Genomic DNA, 20540 nt, shown 5'->3' with positions numbered 1-20540 from the left:
GGGGAGACGTTCTCCAGAGACGCTGGCGACGTCAAATTCAAGATAGCGGCCGGGAAATGTTGTCCAGAGACGCAGGCGACGCCACACCCAAGATGGCGCCGGTGGAGAGATGCGGTCCAGAGACGCTGGCGACGCCGCACTCAAGATGGCGGTAGCGGCGGGCAGACGCGCGAGAGAGACGGTTAAAGTCGTTAGGAGCGCGGCCTGGGGCAGGATTGACCTTAAAATGGGTTTGGCATATTTGAGTTAGGTGTGGGTTGTTTTTTTGTGTGATTTTATATGATACAAAACAATGGATGTAGCCGCTATTTAGCATTTACCCCCTTGTGTGAAAGAAGCGTTGCCTTTCCCTTGATGGTATAACTCTCTTTATGTTGAGAAGTGAAGCGGAAGATGTTAAGGCATGTTATGTGAGTTATTTGTGGAAGGTTTTTGGCATCATTGGCATCTTCTGTACAGAGTCTGGGCAGATCCACAGCTACTTCAATCCGGAATGAGGGTTACCAACCCTCCCGGACTGCCCTGGAGGTTCCAGCAATTAAAGGTTAACCTATTGCTTTGACAAAGGGTCATCTGGACTCGAAACGTCAGCTCCTTTCTCTCCTCACAGATGCTGCCAGACCTGCTGAGATTTTCCAGCATTTTCTCTCTCGGTTTCAGATTCCAGCATCCGCAGTAATTTGCTTTTAATTTATTGGGTGTTGTTATGAACAAACCCGGTAGAGAGAGAAACAAATCCTTGGCTTTAAAACAAAATATTTGAGCGCATTAACTTATAGCTGTTAAGTTATTTAATAAAATTGGTGGGAAATTAGGCGATTCAACTGGGTGGGTGAGGTGGGAAGTCTTGCAATCAAATGTCCAGAATTACTTGCAAACCAGAGTTGGCAACCCCTAGAGTGTGAATTTCCCCATCTGAAACACTTGTTCCTGATCCAACTGTGATGAATGAAAGCGTGCATCCAAAATGCACCAATTGGAAAGTCTGACCTGGAGTTGCTGTTGTGATACGGTGAAGGTTTTTTAAAAAAGTTTTTTAAAAGTTTATTTATTAGTCACAGGTAAGGCTTACATTAGCACTGCAATGAAGTTACTGTGAAATTCCCCTAGTTGCCACAGTCTGGCACCTGTTCAGGTCAATGCATCAACCAGTGTGTCTTTCAGACTGTGGGAGGAAACCGGAGCACCCGGAGGAAACCCACGCAGACATGGGGAGAACATGCAAGCTCCACACAGCTTCTTCCCTGCTGTGACCCAAGCCGGGAATCGAACGTGGTTCCCTGGCACTGTGACGCAGCAGTGCTAACCACTGTGCTACCGTGCTGCCCCATTTCAGAGTAGTTGTGATATAAAGGCAGCGGATGTAGAATCGGTTTGAGTTGAAATCGTGAATAGCAGGGGAAGGAAGACAAGGGTGGGAGTAGTTTGTAGACCCCCGAAATGTGATCTCTCAAGAAGTCCGAGCATAAATGGGGAAATATCAAGCGCGTGTTTGAAGGGAATTGCAGGTGGGCAGCATGGTCGGTGCAGGCTTGGAGGGCCGAAGGGCCTGTTCCTGTGCTGTAATTTTGATTTGATTTATTGTTGTCGCATGTATTAACATACAGTGAAAAGTATTGTTTCTTGCGCGCTATACAAACAAAACATACCGTTCATAGAGAAGGAAATGAGAGAGTGTAGAATGTAGTGTTGGGGTGTAGAGAAAGATCAGCTTAATGCAGGGTAAGTCCATTTAAAAGTCTGACAGCAGCCGGGAAGTAGCTGTTCTTGAGTTGGTTGCTACGTGACCTCAGACTTTTGTATCTTTTTCCCGACGGAAGGTGAAAGAAAGAATGTCTGGGGTGCGTGGGGTCCTTAATTATGCCGGCTGCTTTGCCGAAGCAGCGGGAAGTGAAGACAGAGTCAATGGATGGGAGGCTGGTTTGCTTGATGGATTTTTTGTTCTTGTCATGGGAGATTTTAATCGGCGTATTGATTGGACGAACAAAATTAGCAAGGGTAGCATAGAAGAATTTGCAGAGTGTCAGGGATTGTTTTTTGGAGCAGTACGTTGTGGAATCTACCTGAGAACGGGCGACTTTAGATTTGGTTTTATGTAATGAAGAAGGATTAATAAGGCATCTTGTGGTTAAGGAGTCCCCCTAAGGGGGGATCTATGGATATCTAAATGACCACAGTATGATAGAATCCCAGATACAGTTTGAGGATGAACGCCATAGGTTCATAACCAGTGTCTTCAGCTGAGGTAAGAGCAATTATACCGTTATGATGGAGGAGGTGTCAAAGGTGAACTGGGTAAATGAGCTAAGATACAGGTCAGTAGATGAGCAGCGGCAAATATTCAAATAGCTGGTCCAAAATGCTCAGCTGTAGTTTATCTCAATCAAAAAGAGACAAAATCCATGGTTAACATAGGAGGTCAAAGATAATGTTAAGTTGAAAAGCAGGATATGCAACATTGCAAGGGGTAGTGGTAGACTGGAGGGCTAGGAAGTTTTTAGGATCCAGCAGGAAAAGACTGAAAATCTCATAAGGGAGAAAATAAAACTTGCATGCAGCATTAAAACAAACCATAAGAGTTTCTATGGATATCTAAATAGGAAGCTGGCGGCTAAGGTAAATGTGGGACCTCTACTGAATGAGGCTCGTGAATTGATAACAGCAAACGAAGAAATGGCGGATATGCTAAATACATTTTTTGCGTTGTGAATATCCTTAAGATATCAGATGGGCTGATTTCAAATAACATGTAGAGCTCATGTATTCGAGAAACTCAAGGGGCTAAAGGCAGACAAGTCACCAGGACCTGATGAACTGCACACTAGGGTTTTAATGGAAGTGGCTGCAGAAATAGTGGACCCATTGGTTGAAACTTTTTGTAACTGGCTAAATTCCAGGAGGGTATCAGAGGATTGGAAAAGAGCCAATTCAAAAAGGGAAAAGGGCATGAAACTATCGGCCAATTAGTTTAACATCTATTATTGGCAAGATACTGGAGTCAATAACAAAGAGGAAATAACTAATCATTTAGGAAAGCTGAATATAATCAAACTAAGTCAACATAGTTTTATAGATCGATCATGTTTGACAAATTTGCTCAAATTCTTTGAGGATGTAACAGAGAATAGATGGAGGGGAACCTGTAGATGTAGTGTATTTAGATTTGCAAAAAGCATTTGACAAGGTGCCGCGTAAGAGGCTGGTGCATAAAGTAAAAGCCCATGGAATTGGAGGAAGTGTGTTAGCATGGATTGAAAACTGGCTGTGACACAAAGCAAGAGAGTTGGAATAAATGGGCCCTTTTCAGAGTGGAAAGATGTAACTAATGGAGTACCACAGGGATCAGTTCTTGGCCCGCAATTGTTCACTATTTACATTAATGACCTGGAGGAAGGAACAGAATGTAAGGTTTCCAAATTTGCCGATGTTCTCGTGCATGAATCACAAAAAGCTGGCAAGCAGGTTCAGCAAGTAATTAAGGCAAATGGCATTTTGGCCTTTATTGCAAAGGGGTTGGAGTTTAAAAATAGGGAGGTTGGTTGCAATTATACAGTGTGTCGGTGAAGCCTCACCTGGAATACTGCGTATGGTTTTGGTCCCTTTACCTTAAAAAGGAAACAGTAACATCGGGGGCAGACCAAAGAAGATTCACCCCGCTAATTCCTGGGATGAGAGAGTTGACCTATCATGAGATGGGTCTGGGCCTGTATTCCTTGGAGTTTAGAAGAGTGAGGAGTGACCTTATTCAAACAATTAAGACCCTGATGGGGTATGATAGGGTAGATGGCAGGATGTTTTCACTAGTGGGAGAGCCTCGAACAAGGGGATATAGCTATCTACAAGATAAAGGGCCGGTCATTTAAAACTGAAGAGTGTGGAAATTTCTTCACACACAGGGTGGTGAATCCCTGGAATTCTCTGCCCCAAAGAGCTGCATCATTAGAAGTATTTAAAGTGGAGGTGGATATGTTTTTGAAAGATCAAGGAATAAAGGGCTACGGGGAAATGGGACAGAAAAGGAATTGAGGCCAGCATAGGTCAGCCATGATCATGTTGAATGGCGGGGCAGGCTTGCTTCCATTTCTTGTGTTCTTGTGTGTGATGTAAGAAACTGGGGAGCCAATCTGTGCACCTCAAGGTCCCTCAACCAATTAGCTAATGAGCAGATTATCTTTATATTGCAGGGGAATTGCAGTTTGGACACCCTGAGTAGATTCTAAACGTGCAAGTTAATTAATTTGACCAGATTGCACATAGGATACCATTTTAACATTAGACTGCTGGCAGGGCGAGGGGGGTTTGAGACTCGCTGACTGACCAACTTTTAAAGTTTTAAGTTCACACCCTGAAATGATGCCTAACGTTACACAAATAATACAACTCCATTAGGAGTAGGTAGCTGAAATGGGTCATGATCAATCCCTTGACAAATTATTACTGGTAAGAGGTTTTTGACTGAACCATTTGCCTTTGTGCCAGGCGCTAGTCCAATCTCACATAGACAGGGTTGCCAGCCTTCCAGGTTTGCCCTGGAGTAATGAAATAATTAATGGACACTGTTGTGAGCAACTCTGGGAGAATAACATCATAGGAGCCCTAAAAACAAATTTGTGCTTACTTTTCAACTTCCTTGAATGTTTTTGATTTCTAGTTATAAAGGTTCCCTGTATTGAAGCTGGCAGGAAAAAGCTGTTTACTGGGTTGAGGTGGAGGGACCAACTGTTGATTCGATAGTTAATTTAATAGCTGTTTATAGTCGTTAGCACAGGGAAAAAGCTAGGTGCTTTAAAACCTTAAAGCCTCTCCTCGGTTCTCTGTACATTGCACAATTTCTGGCTAATGGAAGGACCGTAGAATCCCTTCAGTGCAGGAGGAGACCATTCAGCCCATCAAGCCTGCACCAACAACAATACCACCCTGGCCCTATCCCCACAACCCCACATATTTATCTTGCTGGTCTCCCTGACACTAAGGGGCAATTTAGCATGGCCAATCAACCTAACCCGCACATCTTTGGACTGTGGGAGGAAACCGGAGCACCCGGAGGAAACCCAAACAGACACGGGGAGAATGTGCAAACTCCACAGTCACCTGAGGCCAGAATTGAACACTGGTCCCTGACGCTGTGAGGCAGCAGTGTTAACCACTATGCCACCGAAATATGAATGAATAAATAAATTCTGTTCTATGTGGGGCGGCACAGTAGCGCAATGGTTAGCACTGCTGCTTCACAGCTCCAGGGTCCCGGGTTCGATTCCCGGCTTGGGTCACTGTCTGTGTGGAGTTTGCACATTCTCCTCGTGTCTGCGTGGGTTTCCTCCGGTTTCCTCCCACAGTCCAAAGATGTGCAGGTTAGGTTGATTGGCCAGGTTAAAAATTGCCCCTTGGAATCCTAGGTTGCGTAGGTTAGAGGGATTAGCGGGTAAATATGTGGGGGTGGGGCCTGGGTGGGATTGTGGTTGGTGCAGACTCGATGGGCCGAATGGCCTCCTTCTGCACTGTAGGGTTTCTATGGTTTCTATGTGCTATGGTAACAATAGTGAAATATGTAATTATATTAAATGCCAAATTCACTCGTCAAATGAAAAAGAGATAAATACTATCTTTTAAAAGCCTGCAAAATAAGTTTATAATTTTCTGCACTTTAGCCATATTAGAATTGATCATTAAATCTCTCTTTTAGGAGAGGGTACTCCGAGTTGAAAGGAACAAGCATCTTGTTACTGTGGTGATTTTTCCCTGAAACCTCCAATCGAAGATGAATAAAAACATCGGGGTGTATGAAGAGCCAGCGGACATTGCTAAGCAGCAAGAACAGCACTATCATCTCCTCTCTCAGTTACAGAGTCTGGTCAAAGACTTATCCAGGTAACAGGATATTGAATTAAGACTTCAAGATTCAATTTGTAGGCTATTCCTGCAATCTTGCTGAAACCCTCTGAACAATACATTTTACACTGGGTTTAAATCCCTTCTTCTCCTTTTCATCTGTACTTGAATGCCTTATACTGTACGTCTTTAAATGATTTATAAAATTCAGCTACTTCACTTTAAAAATCATCCAACAAAGCATGGACTTGGTTGTTTGTTTCTATTAATAAATTTGAGACTTGAGCACAAAAATCAAGGTTGATGCTCCAGTGTAGTTCTGAGGAAGCACTGCTTTATTTGGGGGGCACCATCAGCGAGATGTGATAAGCTAAGGCCCTGTCTGCCCTCTCAGATGGCCATAAAAAATCACATGGTACTGTTTTGAATAACAAGGGAAGTTGGGGGCCTCCTGTTGACCTGTTCCAGGCCCTGAATGAAGTGGCCATCAGCAGCTTGAGTGTGGCCCATTGGGATGGTCACTTAGGCTCCGTGCCTTAATTCTGTGGTTTTTGTCCATGCTTGGTTGGTCCTGAAGGAGGAGTACATGGTGACCATTGGTACTCCTGAGGTCTTCTGCAGCTGGTGGGCACTGCAGGTGGCTTGGTGGATAGGGAATATGATTTTCGGGTTCTAAATTTATTTTCTTGTTGTTCCCCACGTTTAAAAGAATGGGGTACTTTTTTGTTTTTTTTTCCACTAGATAACACAAGCAACCAGTGTCTCCTTGTTTAAAGAGTTAACTTTTCAGCACAGCAACTTCAATCAAAGATAGAAAAGAATTTAGATTTATTGAAAAAGGAATAGAACAATGATAAGAAGTGGAAAATATACGCACACTGATTTTGTGAAATGTATTTTATTTACTTCTCCTTGTCTCATACCAGTTTAGCTATTTAAGTTTTAAAGTTTTATTTACTAGTATCACAAGTAGGCTTACATTAATGCTGCAATGAAGCTACTGTGAAAATCCCCTAGTCGTCACACCCTGCCGCCTGTTTGGGTGCACTGAGGGAGAATTTAGCACAGCCAATCCACCTAACCACGTTTTTGTACTTTGTGGGAGAAAACCGGAGCACCTGGAGGAAGTCCACGCAGGCACGGGGAGAATGTGTAGACTCTACACAGACGGTGACCCAAGCCGGGAGTCAAACCCAGGTCCCTGGTGCTGTGAGGCAGTAGTGCTAACCACTGTGCTTCAAATGAAGCATTTTAAAGGTCATTCCATGTGGTTAAGTGGATCGGCTGTGCTAAATTCTCTTCAGTGCATCCGAACAGGCACCAGAGTGCGGCGACTAGGGGATTTTCACAGTAACTTCATTGCAGTGTTAATGTAAGCCTACTTGTGATACTAATAAATAAAACTTAAATAGCTAAATTGGTATGAGACAAGGGGAAGTAAATAAAATACATTTCACAAAATCAGTGTGTGCGTATTTTCCACTCCCTCTCATCCCCACGCCCATATCTTGCTTTTGGCCTTCTGTTTCCTTATTTCTTTTTTATCTGTACATTTTGCCAGCTACTCCCGAAATGTTAAGGTGTCTGTTCTTTCCGTAGATCCTGACTGGTCAGCTGTTAGCTTTCCTGTGATGACATTTTTTTCCCTTCCATTTTTAGCTCCTGCCAACAGCGCTTGTCCTATGATATACTAAGTAACCTGGCCTTGGCATTGATTGATGGGACTGTCTTTGAGATTGTTCAGGGTTTGCTTGAGATTCAGCACTTGACTGAGAAAAACCTCTACAACCAACGTCTGAAGTTGCACAGCGAGCACAGAGGTAGGACTGCTGAGTCTGTCCCAGACCAAAAAAACTGGACTTCAACAGATAAAATGGCAGGAGGGATATAAACTTGTTTTAAAATGTGTTTCCGCTTAAACATCAAGTAAACATTGTTGCAGAAATAGCCAGAGGTGCAGGAACCGCTGCTGTTAATCATTTTAAATTATTTAACAGTTACATAGTGGAACCAAAATACTGGCACAGTGTTTTGGATTACCAGCATGCTGTGCCAAAGGTCTGTTCCACCATATCAGTCTTCAGGCCCTTGCCATATCCCTCTTGATGGCCAGTGTGAGCACAGTCACAGCAGAGACGTGGCAGCAACTCACTTGGAAAGTCTGTATTAGGGAGAGAAAGAAGAGGATACCGCACAGACAAGTAATTTTCTGCCACTTAGTGCAAATTGAAAACAACAACTGCTTGCATTTATACAGCACCTTTTTATATTATAAAATCTCCCAGTGCACTTCACAGAAGCATCATCAACCAAAACAGCTGATCTAAGAATGCATTGTGTATGCTGTTGCAGTGGTTACATTGCACTACCGGGTTTATTTAATTTGAAAGAAAGACTTCACAGTTCACAGGCAGACCTGGAAACAACCACCCTCCCTCAAACAAAAAAAGTTATCAGAACATAGGAGTTAGGAACAGAAATAAGCAAATTCAGCCCTTCGAGCCTGCTCCGCCATTCAATCAGATCATGACTGATCTCTCCCTGGCCTCAAATCCACCTCCCCACCTGTTCCCCATATCCCCTTATCGCTTTTTAAATTAGAAATATATCTGTCGCCTTCTTGAAACCATTCAATGATTCAGACTCCACTGCATCACCCTCTGCGAGAAGTAGTTCCTCCTCACCTCAGTTTTAAATGTACTGCCTCTCAACCTATACCTGTGACCTCTTGGAGATTGCCCCATCAGAGGAAACATTTTCTCTACATTTACTTTATAAATTATTTTTTAAAATTTTATATACCTTGATCAGATCCCCTCTCATCCTTCTAAACTCCAGCACATATAAGCCCAAACTGTTTAATCTCTCCTCATACGTCAACCCCTTCATCCCCAGAATCAATTTGGTGAACATTATTATGATGTGTTATTTGATAAAATATTTTCTTTACAGAAAATTCAATTTGTACTGTTTTTGCCCTTAGTCCTTAAACAGGAGCTGCTAAGGAAACACAAGGAGGCACTACAGAACTGTAAAACCCACAACCTAGCAGTGTTGAGAGCAGCACAGCAGAGAGAACTTGAGGTAAGCCAGTTCAGTTGAACTGCTTTCAAAAACAGCTTCTCTGATTTGTCTAATGATATTATTTCCAGGGATTGGCTTTTCTAATTCATGAGTCATTTCAGTTTCTGTACACTTGATTTATTATTGTCACATGTATTAGTATACAGTGAAAAACATTGTTTCTTGCGCGCTATACAGACAAAGCATACTGTACGTATAGAAGGAAAGGAGAGAGGGCAGAATATAGTGTTACAGTTGGGGTGTAAAGAAGGATCAACTTAATACGAGGTAGGTCCATTCAAAAGTCCGATAGCAGCCGGGAAAAAGCTGCTCTTGAGTCGGTTGGTACGTGTCCTCAGACTTTTATATCTTTTTTCCTGATGGAAGAAGGTGGAAGAGAGTGTGTCCAGGGTGCATGGGGTCCTTGATTATGCTGGCTACTTTTCTGTGGCAACGGGAAGTGTAGACGGAGTCAATGGATGGAAGGCTGGTTTGTGTGTTGGACCGGGCTTCGTTCACGATCCTTTGTAGTTTTTTGTGGCCTTAAGACCATAAGACATAGGAGCGGAAGTAAGGCCATTCGGCCCATCGAGTCCACTCCACCATTCAATCATGGTTGATTTCAACTCCGTTTACCCGCTCTCTCCCCATAGCCCTTAATTCCTCGAGAAATCAAGAATTTATCAATTTCTGTCTTGAAGACGCTCAACGTCTCGGCCTCCACAGCCCTCTGTGGCAATGAATTCCACAGACCCACCACTCTCTGGCTGAAGAAATTTCTCCTCATCTCTGTTCTAAAGTGACTCCCTTTTATTCTCAGGCTGTGCCTCCCCCGTCCTAGTCTCCCCTGTTAATGGAAACAACTTCCCTACGTCCATCCTATCTAAGCCGTTCACTATCTTGTAAGTTTCTATCAGATCTCCCCTCAACCTCCTAAACTCCAATGAATATAATCCCACGATCCTCAGACGTTCATCGTATGTCAGGCCTACCATTCCTGGGATCATCCGTGTGAATCTCCGCTGGACCCGCTCCAGTGCCAGTATGTCCTTCCTGAGGTGTGGGGCCCAAAATTGCTCACAGTACTCCAAATGGGGCCTAACCAGTGCTTTATAAAGCCTCAGAAGTACATCCCTGCTTTTGTATTCCAAGCCTCTTGAGATAAATGACAACATTACATTTGCTTTCTTAATTACGGACTCAACCTGCAAGTTTACCTTTAGAGAATCCTGGACTAGGACTCCCAAGTCTCTTTGCACTTTAGCATTATGAATTTTGTCACCGTTTAGAAAATAGTCCATGCCTCTATTCTTTTTTCCAAAGTGTACGACCTCGCACTTGCCCACGTTGAATTTCATCAGCCACTTCTTGGACCACTCTCCTAAACTGTCTAAATCTTTCTGCAGCCTCCCCACCTCCTCAATACTACCTGCCCCTCCACCTATCTTTGTATCATCGGCAAACTTGGCCAGAATGCTCCCAGTCCCGTCATCTAGATCAGGATGAGCAGAGCAGGAGCCATACCAAGCTGTGATACAACCAGAAAGAATGCTTTCAGTGCTGCATCTGTAAAAGGTGATGAGAGTCGTAGCAGACATGCTAAATTTTATTAGTCCCCTGAGAAAATAAAGGTGCTGGTGGGCTTTCTATAGTGTCGGCATGGATGGGCCAGGACAGGTTGTTGGTGATCTGGACCTGTAGCTCTTGACCATTTCCACTTCGTCCCCATTGATGTAGACAGGGAAATGTCTTCCACTACACTTCCTGAAGTCAATATTATCTCCTTCGTTTTGTTGACATTGAGGGAGAGATTACTGTCACGCACCAGTTCACCAGATTCTCTATCTCATTCCTGTACTCTGTCTCATCGTTGTTTGAGATCCGACCCACTACAGTGGTGTCGTCATAAAAAATATGATTTTTTTCCCCACCCAAGACCGCTAAGATTGTATGAACAAATACTTGACTTGACAGGGCTTCTTAATATGTTTTGTATATTTAAAAAATCCTCTTCCAATACATCAGTATAAATTTGGGGCAGAACCAATTGTTTTCTCTTCTCCTTTCTTCCACTTTACTGACTGAAGCTCTCACATTTTTCTAGACCTTGGAGCAGAGAGTTAAGGATGAGCAAAGAATGATGGATGAGAAGATAGTCTTGGAGCTGGATCAGAAAGTGATTGACCAGCAGAACACACTGGAGAAAGCTGGCGTTCCAGGATTTTACATTACTACAAACCCTCAGGTGAATCCATTCATAAATATATATATATAATATAGTAGAATCCTTTTCATCACTTTGAGTCACTTGTCTTACTAATTGGTGTAAAGTGTCATTGATAAGCAATGAACCTAAATAAAAAGATCCATTCACTATTGCACTTGCAAATCTGTTTGAGCCTTAGCTCCAAACTTTTGCATCTGTATGCAGGTCCAAAGCTGTGCAGGTTAGGCGGATTGGCTACGCTTAATTGCCCCTTGGTGTCCCAAGATGTGTAGGCTGGATGGATTAGCCATAGTAAATGTGTGGGGTTACAGGGATACGGTGGGGGAGAGGGCCTGATAAGGTAAGATACTCTGTCAGAGAGTCGGTGCAGACTTGATGGCCAAATGGCTTCTTCTGCACTGTAGGGATTCTATGATTCTAATGCTTGTGTATTCAAGTAACAGGTGAAGATGGGAAGAGGACTCTCATGAGGCAGACAGCAATCCTGCTTAGTGGTCTTGATGGACCGATGTTGCAAAGCTGCAAACCATAGGCTCTCACTATGAGCAGTGCCACAAAAAATCTAGCAGTGTATGTGCGTACTTGTGTCTGATATTCATGTTCATTGAATACTGATGGGTATTCTTAAATTAATATTAGTTGGGATATATTAAAGTTTTATTAGATTCTGTATTAGAACGAAGACTGTTTTTATCTTTTTATAATCATTGATATCCACTTTAATGTGTACTGCATGTATAGTTCTGGAATAAACTTGTAAACATCTTGTAGTCTTCATGCCTAAAAGCCCACTTCTCCTGTGGGAGAGTGGGAAGACATAATGTTTGAAGAGAGACTCTGGACCCTTATAATTGGAGATGTGCGGGTTAGGTGCATTGGCCATGCTAAATTGCCACTTAGGGTCCCAGGATGCGTAGGTTAGAAGAATTAATGGGGTAAATATGTGGGGTTGCGGGGATAGGGCCTGGGTAGGGTTGTTGTCGGTGCATGCTTGATGGGCGGAATGGCCTCCTTCTGCACTGTAGGGTTTCTATAATCTATAATATCCGGATAGTCATAACTTGACCAACAATTATTTAACAGGCTAAGTGAGAAAGGGTAATGGCTGTTAATGGTTGCTTTCCTTGGAGGGAGATGCGGTTCACTTTCTCAGACCCAAAATAAGCATCTGTGTGAAGTTGCTGCCCTGAACTCGGGTGAGGGTGAATGTTGAGGGAGTGCTCCTGATCTAGGATGGTCTATATTTGGGGTTAGAATTATAATCTACTTCAGTAGGTTGCTCTGGTTTTAGAATAAATTGCCTGAAAGCAGCCAACCCAGTGCAAAAGGTTGAAGTATTTCACGTGCAATTAATGTTCAATGCAGATCGAGCTTCCGCAGTCTTTTACACTGAAAAACATTGTGTTAGAATTTGACTCTGCCAACAAACTCTGCCACACCCCAGATCAAATTAATGAGCATGGCAAATTTCTGCCAATTATGGCACTTTATCGTTGACAGGAAATGGTTCCTTTGGGTTTTTAGGGACACCTTCAGTGGTCCAAGCTTTAAACGGTTTCATTTCCCTTTATCTTGCAGGAGCTGATTTTACAGATGAATCTGCTGGAACTGATCTTAAAAATGCAGCAGAAAATATCTGAATCTGGGAGTTGCTGATGCGACAGTGTCATGGGGTCTAATTCAAAGCACGTATGAAAGGAATAATCCAGCTCATCCAGGAAATGTCCAGAAGCCACTGGATTTGAAATAGCCAAACTACAAACCTTTAGTATCCGCCATCCCGGCTTGTCAAGTGTTATTTGTACAGGAAATCCTGGTGCACTCGTTATGGTTGGTTGAACAGTGAGATTCCTGTACGCTTCAACTTGGATTGTGTTAGATGTCAAATCATTGTACACTACGTGCACTGTGAAAGGTGGATCACAAAGCAGATTGCAGTTGTCCCTGTTCCACCTTTTGGTTCAAATGCTGCAAATCGAATCAGCTATTTGATTTGCGCCCTTCTTGATTCGAATAGATTTTTTAAAAAGGGAGAAGTTTGATTTGCACAATACATCTGCAGGACTGACTGAAATGTCACAATGATTATTTTTGAATGTGATTGGTAAAGACGTGACAGTGATATCAAGAGCCGTCCTTTGGACGGCCTCTTTTTGGTTCATGCATGTTAACCAGGAAGGAACCATATAAGCGAATGTATAGAGGCACATCCATTTGTATCACCAGGGAATCTCTGTGCTGAAGGTAAGGGAAACATGCGCAAGAGCATGATATACTGACCAGGGAGTGTTGGAAAGACCGTTTCCAGCAGATTGTTATTGTTATGGGTTCACCGAGAAACTGTGTAATCATTGTTTAAAATGTATAACTTAATCACACAGCTCACTGTGGTCTTTGAGGATGAGCATCTGCAGCTTTTCGTTGGAAGTAACTTTTGTGATATCACTGGAAAATGGTGTCAAAAATGTCACAATGCTAATGTAAAATGAATATCTGTTCATAAAGCCAGTATTGTAGGGGCAAGATGAGATAAAATCACGAGCAGACAAGTCAGTCTTGTGGTTGCCTCACCAAGACTGCTCACTGAGCTACCATGTGCCTCACTATATATATTTAGAAATTATCCTGGCATGCCATTGTTGTCTATTTTTTAAGTTGGTCTGTATATGTTTCTGGTAATTAATTGAACATTCCACTTTTTTTTTACACTGTTGAATAAAACTTATTTTTTTAATTCCATTTAAAATCATATTCTACTTGTATTTTTTAATAATTTATTCAATAAGTGTATGTCTTTATGACCGTATTTGCAACATGCAACAAAAAAGTTAAGTAGAATCATGAGACATTTTGAAATGGTTGTCCAATTTGCTGTTTGTTGTTGATTTTGGATGGGTTTGTTTTTTAAAAGTAACCATAAATTAAGTCATCACCCAGATTTGAACAGTATTTGAGTAACATGACTTGATACATACAAGATTTTAAAGCAGTGTTTCACTGTGCCTTATTTTGAGAACCAAGACTATTCAAATCGTAGGTATTCCTCCTGTTACACTTGAAATGTAATATCCAGAATCACAGAATTGTTACTGTGTCGCAGGAGATCGTTTGGCCCATTGTGTTTGCACCAGCTCTCCACATGAGCATTGTGGCTCAGTGCCATTCCTCTGCCTTTTCCCCGTACCCCTGCACGTTGTTTTTATTCAATTAATCATCCAATGCTCTCTTCAATGCCTCGATTGGACCTGTCTCCACCACACTTCCAGCAGTGCAATCCAGAACTAAACCACTTGTGTGAAAAAGATTTTTCTCTCATCACATTTGCTTCTTTTGCAAATCACTTTAACTCTGTGCCCCTTGTTTTTGACCCTTTTATGCGCAGGGGTAGTTTCTTTGTATCTACTCTGTCCAGCCTCTTCATGATTTTGAACATTTCTATCAAATCTCCCTTTAGCCTTTTCCAAGAAGAACAATCCCAACCTCTCCAATCTGTCCTCATAACTAAAGTTTCTCCTCCCTGGAGCCATTCTTGTAAACCTCTTCTGCATTCCTTCCAATCCATTCACATCCTTCCTATAGTGTGGTGCCGATAACTGTACACAACATTGCAGCTGAGGTGGGCAAGTGTCTCTGTAAGGTCAGCATATTCTCCTTGCTCTTGAACTCTATGCTTATTTTAATAAAGCTCAGAGTACTATATACTATATCCACATTCAGTTTGATTGATGTTGTCCAGTGATAGAGGAAATGTGCATGTTGTCAGCTTTCAGGAATTGCCATTCATGTAAGAGTCATGTATTGCTGCGTGATTGTTAATCTCCAGGGTTTTTTAATAATGTATTATCATCATATAACAGGTATCAACCTAACCAGGGTCAGGTGTGTCACATCAAAACTATCCTTGTAGTTTCCAGAGAACTTTTATGTCTAAATTCTCTGGGAAAGGGCCAAAATCCTCCAATAAATTAAAACCCCCATTGATTCTGATTTGAACTTGATCATACTAGGGACAGAATTTCAAGCAATGGCGCTGATTGACAGTCTGTAGCCAATTACTACTTTACTATTTACTATTGGTTCATTGTTCATTTAATTTCATGTATGTATGAATTTCTGCTCTGCATCTTGCTTCACCTTTGATTCTTTTAAGATATCTTTGGATTTCTTTTTCTCTTGTGTACTTTTTTGGCCCGTTTTCTATAAATTCTGCAACTAGTCTTCTGATTCCAAAGGCTCTGGCCTTCTTCACGAATCTACTGTGCAATACCTTGTCAAAGGCTTTTTCAAAATCCCCGTATCCATGAAATGTACATAGCTACCAGAAGCTGTAGAGGCTTTTTAAATTCAGTTTGATCTTCCTGTAACCAAAGCCATTGCAAAGGTCTGTAATATTCCATGTCATTGAATGGCCAACCAGTATGGCTCATTAGTGGAGGCTTTGAGCTACCAGTGCAGCTTAAGCACCTCCGACTGCACACCAGATGACCGGACAAGCTACTGGCAGCAAACTTATTAGTGGTCTTGAGGGTCTTCTAGTTAGATAAATCAGTATTTATTTAAAACTTTCTAAACTTTGTTGCAGGGAGCACCTAAACACCTTGGAGGAGGCAGTAGTGTAGTGGTCCATCACTGGACTCGTAATTCAGAGGTCCAGAGTAATGCTCTGGTGACCACGGTTCAAATCCCACCACGGCAGATGGTGAAATTTGAATTCAATAACAACCTAGAATTAAAGGCTTAATGATGACCATTGTCATATAAACTCATCTGATGCACTAATGTCCTCCTAAGAAAGAATCTGCTGTCCTTACCTGATCCAAATCCATAGCAATGTGGTTAACCTTAATTGCCCTCTGAAATGGCCTGGCAAGCCACAGTTCAGGGGCAATTAGGGATGGGCAATAAATGCTGGCCTCACCAGGGACAAAAATTATTTTTATATTTTCTTTTATGGGATGTTAGACCAGCATTTATTGGCCACCTCTAATTGCCCTTGAAGGTCGTGGTGAGCCGCCGCCTTGAACTGTTGCGGTTCCTGTGCTCTTGGAACACCCACAGTACTTTTAGGAATGGAGTTCCAGGATTTTGACCCAACAATAGTAAAGGAATGGCAATATCGTTCCAATTCAGGAAGGTGAGTGGCTTGGGAGGGGAAACTTAGGTGGTGGTGTTCCCATGCAATTGCTGCTCTGGTCCTGGTTGAACTGGTGCGGCAACAATAAACTCTCAATGTCAACAAAACGAAGGAGATTGTCATCGACTTCAGGAAGTGTAAATGAGAACATGCCCCTGTCTACATCAATGGGGATGAAGTAGATAGAAAGGGTCGAGAGCTTCAAGTTTTTAGGTGTCCAGATCACCAACAACCTGTCCTGGTCCCTCCATGCTGACACTATAGTTAAGAAAGCCCACCAACTCCTCTACTTTCTCAGATGACTAAGGAAATTTGGCATGTCAGCTATGACTCACCAATTTTTATAGATGCACCATAGAAAGCGTTCTTTCTGGTAGTATCACAGCTTGGTGTGGCTCCTGCTCTGCCCAAGACCGCGAGGAACTACAAAATGTTGTGGATGTAGCCCAATCCGTCATGCAAACCAGCCTCCCATCCATTGACTCTGTCTACACTTCCTGCTGCCTCGGCAAAGCAGCCAGCATAATTAAGGACCCCACGCATCCCAGACATTCTCTCTTCCACCTTCTTCCTTCGGGAAAAAGATACAAAAGTCTGAGGTCACGTACCAACCGACTCAAGAAGAGCTTCTTCCCTGCTGCTGTCAGACTTTTGAATGGACATACCTCGCATTAAGTTGATCTTTCCCTACACCCTAGCTATGACTGTAACACTACATTCTGCACTCTCTCATTTCCTTCTCCATGAACAGTATGCTTTGTATAGCACGCAAGATACTTTTCACTGTATGTTAATACATGTGACAATAATAGATCAAATCAAATGAAGATCATGAAAGATCCTTGGTGAGTCACTGCAGTACGCCTTGTAGGTGTACATGCTGCTGCCACTGTGTCAGTAGTAGAGGGTGTGAATGTTGAAGGTGGTTGATGGGGTGCCAATCAAATGGGCTGTTTTGTCCTGGATAATGTTGAGCTTCTTAGAGCTACATTCATCTAGACAAATGGAGAGTATTCCATCACATTCCTGATTTGTAGATTGTGGATAGATTTGGGGAGTTGGGGAGTTACTTGCTGCAGAATTTCTAGCCTCTCACTGCTCTTGTTACCATTGTATTTATATGGCTGGTCCAGTTCAGTTTCTGGTCAGTGTTAACCCCCAGAATGTTGCATGGTGATGGTAATGCCATGGGAGGTGGTTAGATTCTCTCTTGCAGATGGTCATTCCTGGAACTCGTGCGGCACAAATGCTACTTATCAGCCAATCCTGAAAGTTGTCCAACTATTGCAGCATATGGACACGTTGCAATACATTTTAAACTTTTACATATGTATGCTTAGCTGTTTGACCAGCTTATCCTGTTAAACTAGTTTGTGGCATGCAACTCTTAATTTGACTTTTCAAAAGGTAATTAAAATCAGTTTTCTGTGGTGGTTTCATTCAGAATGAACATTGGCCCAGAAATTGGCAGAAAAATAATGGCACGTTCAAGACGCTCACCATTATAAGTGTGTGGAAAACCTGGCAATTTGGTTTCTACACTCCCCCAATTCAGAAGCAGACTGCAAGACACATGACAATGCAGAATCGCTGAGCAGAAATTGAAAGCCAAGTTCCACACACATGAGGACGGCTCAGCCAGGATCTTGGGTTCATGTCAACGTGCCCCACGAGTTCATTAGTTCATTAATGTCCTTTAGGAAAGAAAATTTGCTGTCCTTACCTGGTCTGGCCTACATGTGACTCCAGAGACCCAGCAATATGGTTGACTCTCAACTGCCCTTGGGCAAATCGGAATGGGCAATAAATGCTGGCCAGCCAGCAGCACCCATGGCCCACGAATGAATAAAAAACAAATTATGGTCCTGACATGTCACTGAAACTTGTTCCAGAAAAGGAACAATGAAACAACAACATGCATGTAAATAGCAGTACACCTCAAAGAGTAGTATTAAGAAGGTTTTGACACTAAGCCACAGTAGTATATACCAGGAGAGATGGCAGCTTATTCAAAAAGGTAGGTAATGCCTTTTGGAAGGTCTAATAGGAAATATCCAGTAAATGGCAGAACCCTTACGAATATTGATAGGCAAAGGGATCTGGGTGTACAGGTACACAGGTCACTGAAAGTGGCAATGCAGGTGCAGAAGGTAGTCAAGAAGGCGTACGGCATGCTTGCCTTCATCATCCGGGGTATTGAGTTTAAAAATTGGCAAGTCATGTTGACGCTTTATAGAACCTTAGTGAGGCTGCACTTGGAATATAGTGTTCAATTCTGGTCGCCACACTACCAGAAGGATGTGGAGGCTTTGGAGAAGGTACAGAAAAGATTTACCAGGATGTTGCCTGGTATGGAGGGCATCAGCTATGAGGAGAGGTTGGAGAAACTTGATTTGTTCTCACCGGAGCAATGGAGGTTGAGGGGAGACCTGATAGAAGTCTACAAGATTATGAGAGGCATGGACAGAGTGGATAGTCGGAAGCTTTTTCCCAGGGTGGAAGAGTCAATTACTAGGGGGCATAGGTTTAAGTTGTGAGGGGCAAGTTTTAAAAGAGATGTACGAGGCAGATTTTTTACACAGAGAGTGGTGGGTGCCTGGAACTCGTTGCCGGGGGAGGTAGTGGAAGCGGATGACTTTTAAGGGGTGTCTTGACAAGTACATGAATGAGATGGGAATAGAGGGATATGGTCCCCGGAAGTGTAGGGGGTTTTAGTTCAGTCGGGCAGCATGGGCGGTGCAGGCTTGGAGGGCTGAAGGGCCTGTTCCTGTGCTGTAACGTTCTTTGTTCTTTGAGGTGAGAGAGGTAAATTGGTGGGGAGGCTGAGGGAGACAATGCCAGATCTTGCTTGTTTGGAATGATGGAAGTGAAGGATATGCAAGATGCCAGAATTGGAGTGCAAAGATCTGAGAGAAGTAGGCTTGGAGGAGATTACAGAGATGGGAAAGGAAAGGTTAAGGAGTGTATTCCAAACAAGGTAGATGATTTTTATTTTGAGGCATTGTTGAACCGAGAGCAGCAAGCACAATGGTGATCAATGAAAAGTCTCATAACACCAGGTTAAAGTCCAACAGGTTTATTTGGTATCACAAGCTTTCAGAGCATTGCTCCTTCATCAGGTGAGTGGAGAGTTGGGTTCACAAACAGGCATATATAGACACGGACTCAGTTGCAAGGTTGGAATGCAAGTCTTTACAGGTAATCAAGTCTTTACAGGTACAGACGGTGCGAGTGGAGAGAGGGATAATCACAGGTTAAAATGGTGTGAATTGTCTCAAGCCAAGACAGTTAGTAAGATTTTGCAAGTCCAGGCCAAATGGTGGGGGTTACATGTAGTGTAGTGAACCCAAGATCCTGGTTGAAGCCGTCCTCGTGTGCGGAACTTGGCTATCAGTTTCTGCTCAGCGATTCTGCATTGTCATGTGTTTTGAAGGCCGCCTTGGAGAACCCTTAACCCAAGACGGGAGGCTGAATGCCCTTGACTGCTGAAGTATTCCCTGACAGGAAAGGAACACTCCTGCCTGGTGATTGTGGGGTGGTGTCCGTTCATCCGTTATCGTAGCGTCTGCATGGTCTCACCGATGTACCATGCCTCAGGACATCCTTTCCTGCAGCGTATCAGGTAGACAACGTTGGCCGAGTCGCATGAGTATGTACCGTGTACCTGGTGGATGGTGTTCTCACGTGACATGATGGCATCCATGTCGATTATCCGGCACGTCTTGCAGAGGTTGCTGTGGAAGGGTTGTGTGGTGTCGTGGTCACTGTTCGCCTGAAGGCTGGGTAGTTTTCTGCGAACAATGGTCTGTTTGAGGTTGTGTGGTTATTTGAAGGCAAGTAGTGGGGGTGAGGGGATGATCTTGGTGAGATGTTCGTCTTCATTGATGACATGTTGAAGACTCCGAAGAAGATGTCATAGCTTCTCCACTCCGGGGAAGTACTGGACGATGAAAGATACTCTGTCGGCCGTGTCCCTTGTTTGTCTTCTGAGGAGGTCGGTGCGGTTTTTCACTGTGGCGCATCGGAACTGTCGACCGATGAGGCAAGCACCATATTCTGTTCTTATGAGGGCCCCTTTCAGCGTCTGTAGGTGTCTGTTGCGTTCTTCCTCATCTGAGCAGATGCAGAGGGTTTGTCTATAGGGGATGGCTTCTTTTACATGTTTCGGGTGAAAGCTGGAGAAGTGGAGCATTGTGAGGTTATCTGTGGGCTTGCAGCACAGTGAAATGCTGAGGCGACTGTCCTTGATGGAGATGCGTGTGTCCAAGAATGCAACCAATTCTTCAG

General features: G+C 43.1%; 1 protein-coding gene across 2 annotated transcripts; it reads left to right on the top strand.

Moving 5' to 3' along the window:
* The first annotated feature begins 68 nt into the window (after nt 1-68).
* Nucleotides 69-14822, top strand: dgcr6 (DiGeorge syndrome critical region gene 6). Of its 2 annotated transcripts, none has more exons than XM_078227261.1 (6): nt 69-250; nt 5684-5868; nt 7489-7649; nt 8813-8913; nt 10997-11137; nt 12698-14822. In XM_078227261.1, the coding sequence occupies exons 2-6, from the start codon at nt 5759-5761 to the stop codon at nt 12773-12775; spliced, it is 591 nt and encodes a 196-aa protein (XP_078083387.1). In that variant the 5' UTR covers nt 69-250; nt 5684-5758; the 3' UTR covers nt 12776-14822. The 2 variants fall into 2 exon arrangements, with proteins under 2 accessions (XP_078083387.1, XP_078083388.1); XM_078227262.1 differs by having other exon boundaries at nt 101-230; nt 12698-13861.
* Nucleotides 14823-20540: the final 5718 nt, after the last annotated feature.

Source organism: Mustelus asterias, chromosome 13 (assembly GCF_964213995.1).
Source record: "Mustelus asterias chromosome 13, sMusAst1.hap1.1, whole genome shotgun sequence".
Taxonomy (NCBI): Eukaryota; Metazoa; Chordata; class Chondrichthyes; order Carcharhiniformes; family Triakidae; genus Mustelus; species Mustelus asterias.
This window is presented reverse-complemented; position numbering and strand designations above follow the sequence as displayed.

Bases quoted from the DNA above. Each gene is read 5' to 3' on its own strand.
- dgcr6 (XM_078227261.1), top strand. From the start codon at position 5,759: ATGAATAAAAACATCGGGGTGTATGAAGAGCCAGCGGACATTGCTAAG. The intron at 7,650-8,812 runs GTAGGACTGCTG...TTTTGCCCTTAG, and splicing joins GTTGCACAGCGAGCACAGAG to TCCTTAAACAGGAGCTGCTA. The intron at 11,138-12,697 runs GTGAATCCATTC...TTTATCTTGCAG, and splicing joins ACATTACTACAAACCCTCAG to GAGCTGATTTTACAGATGAA.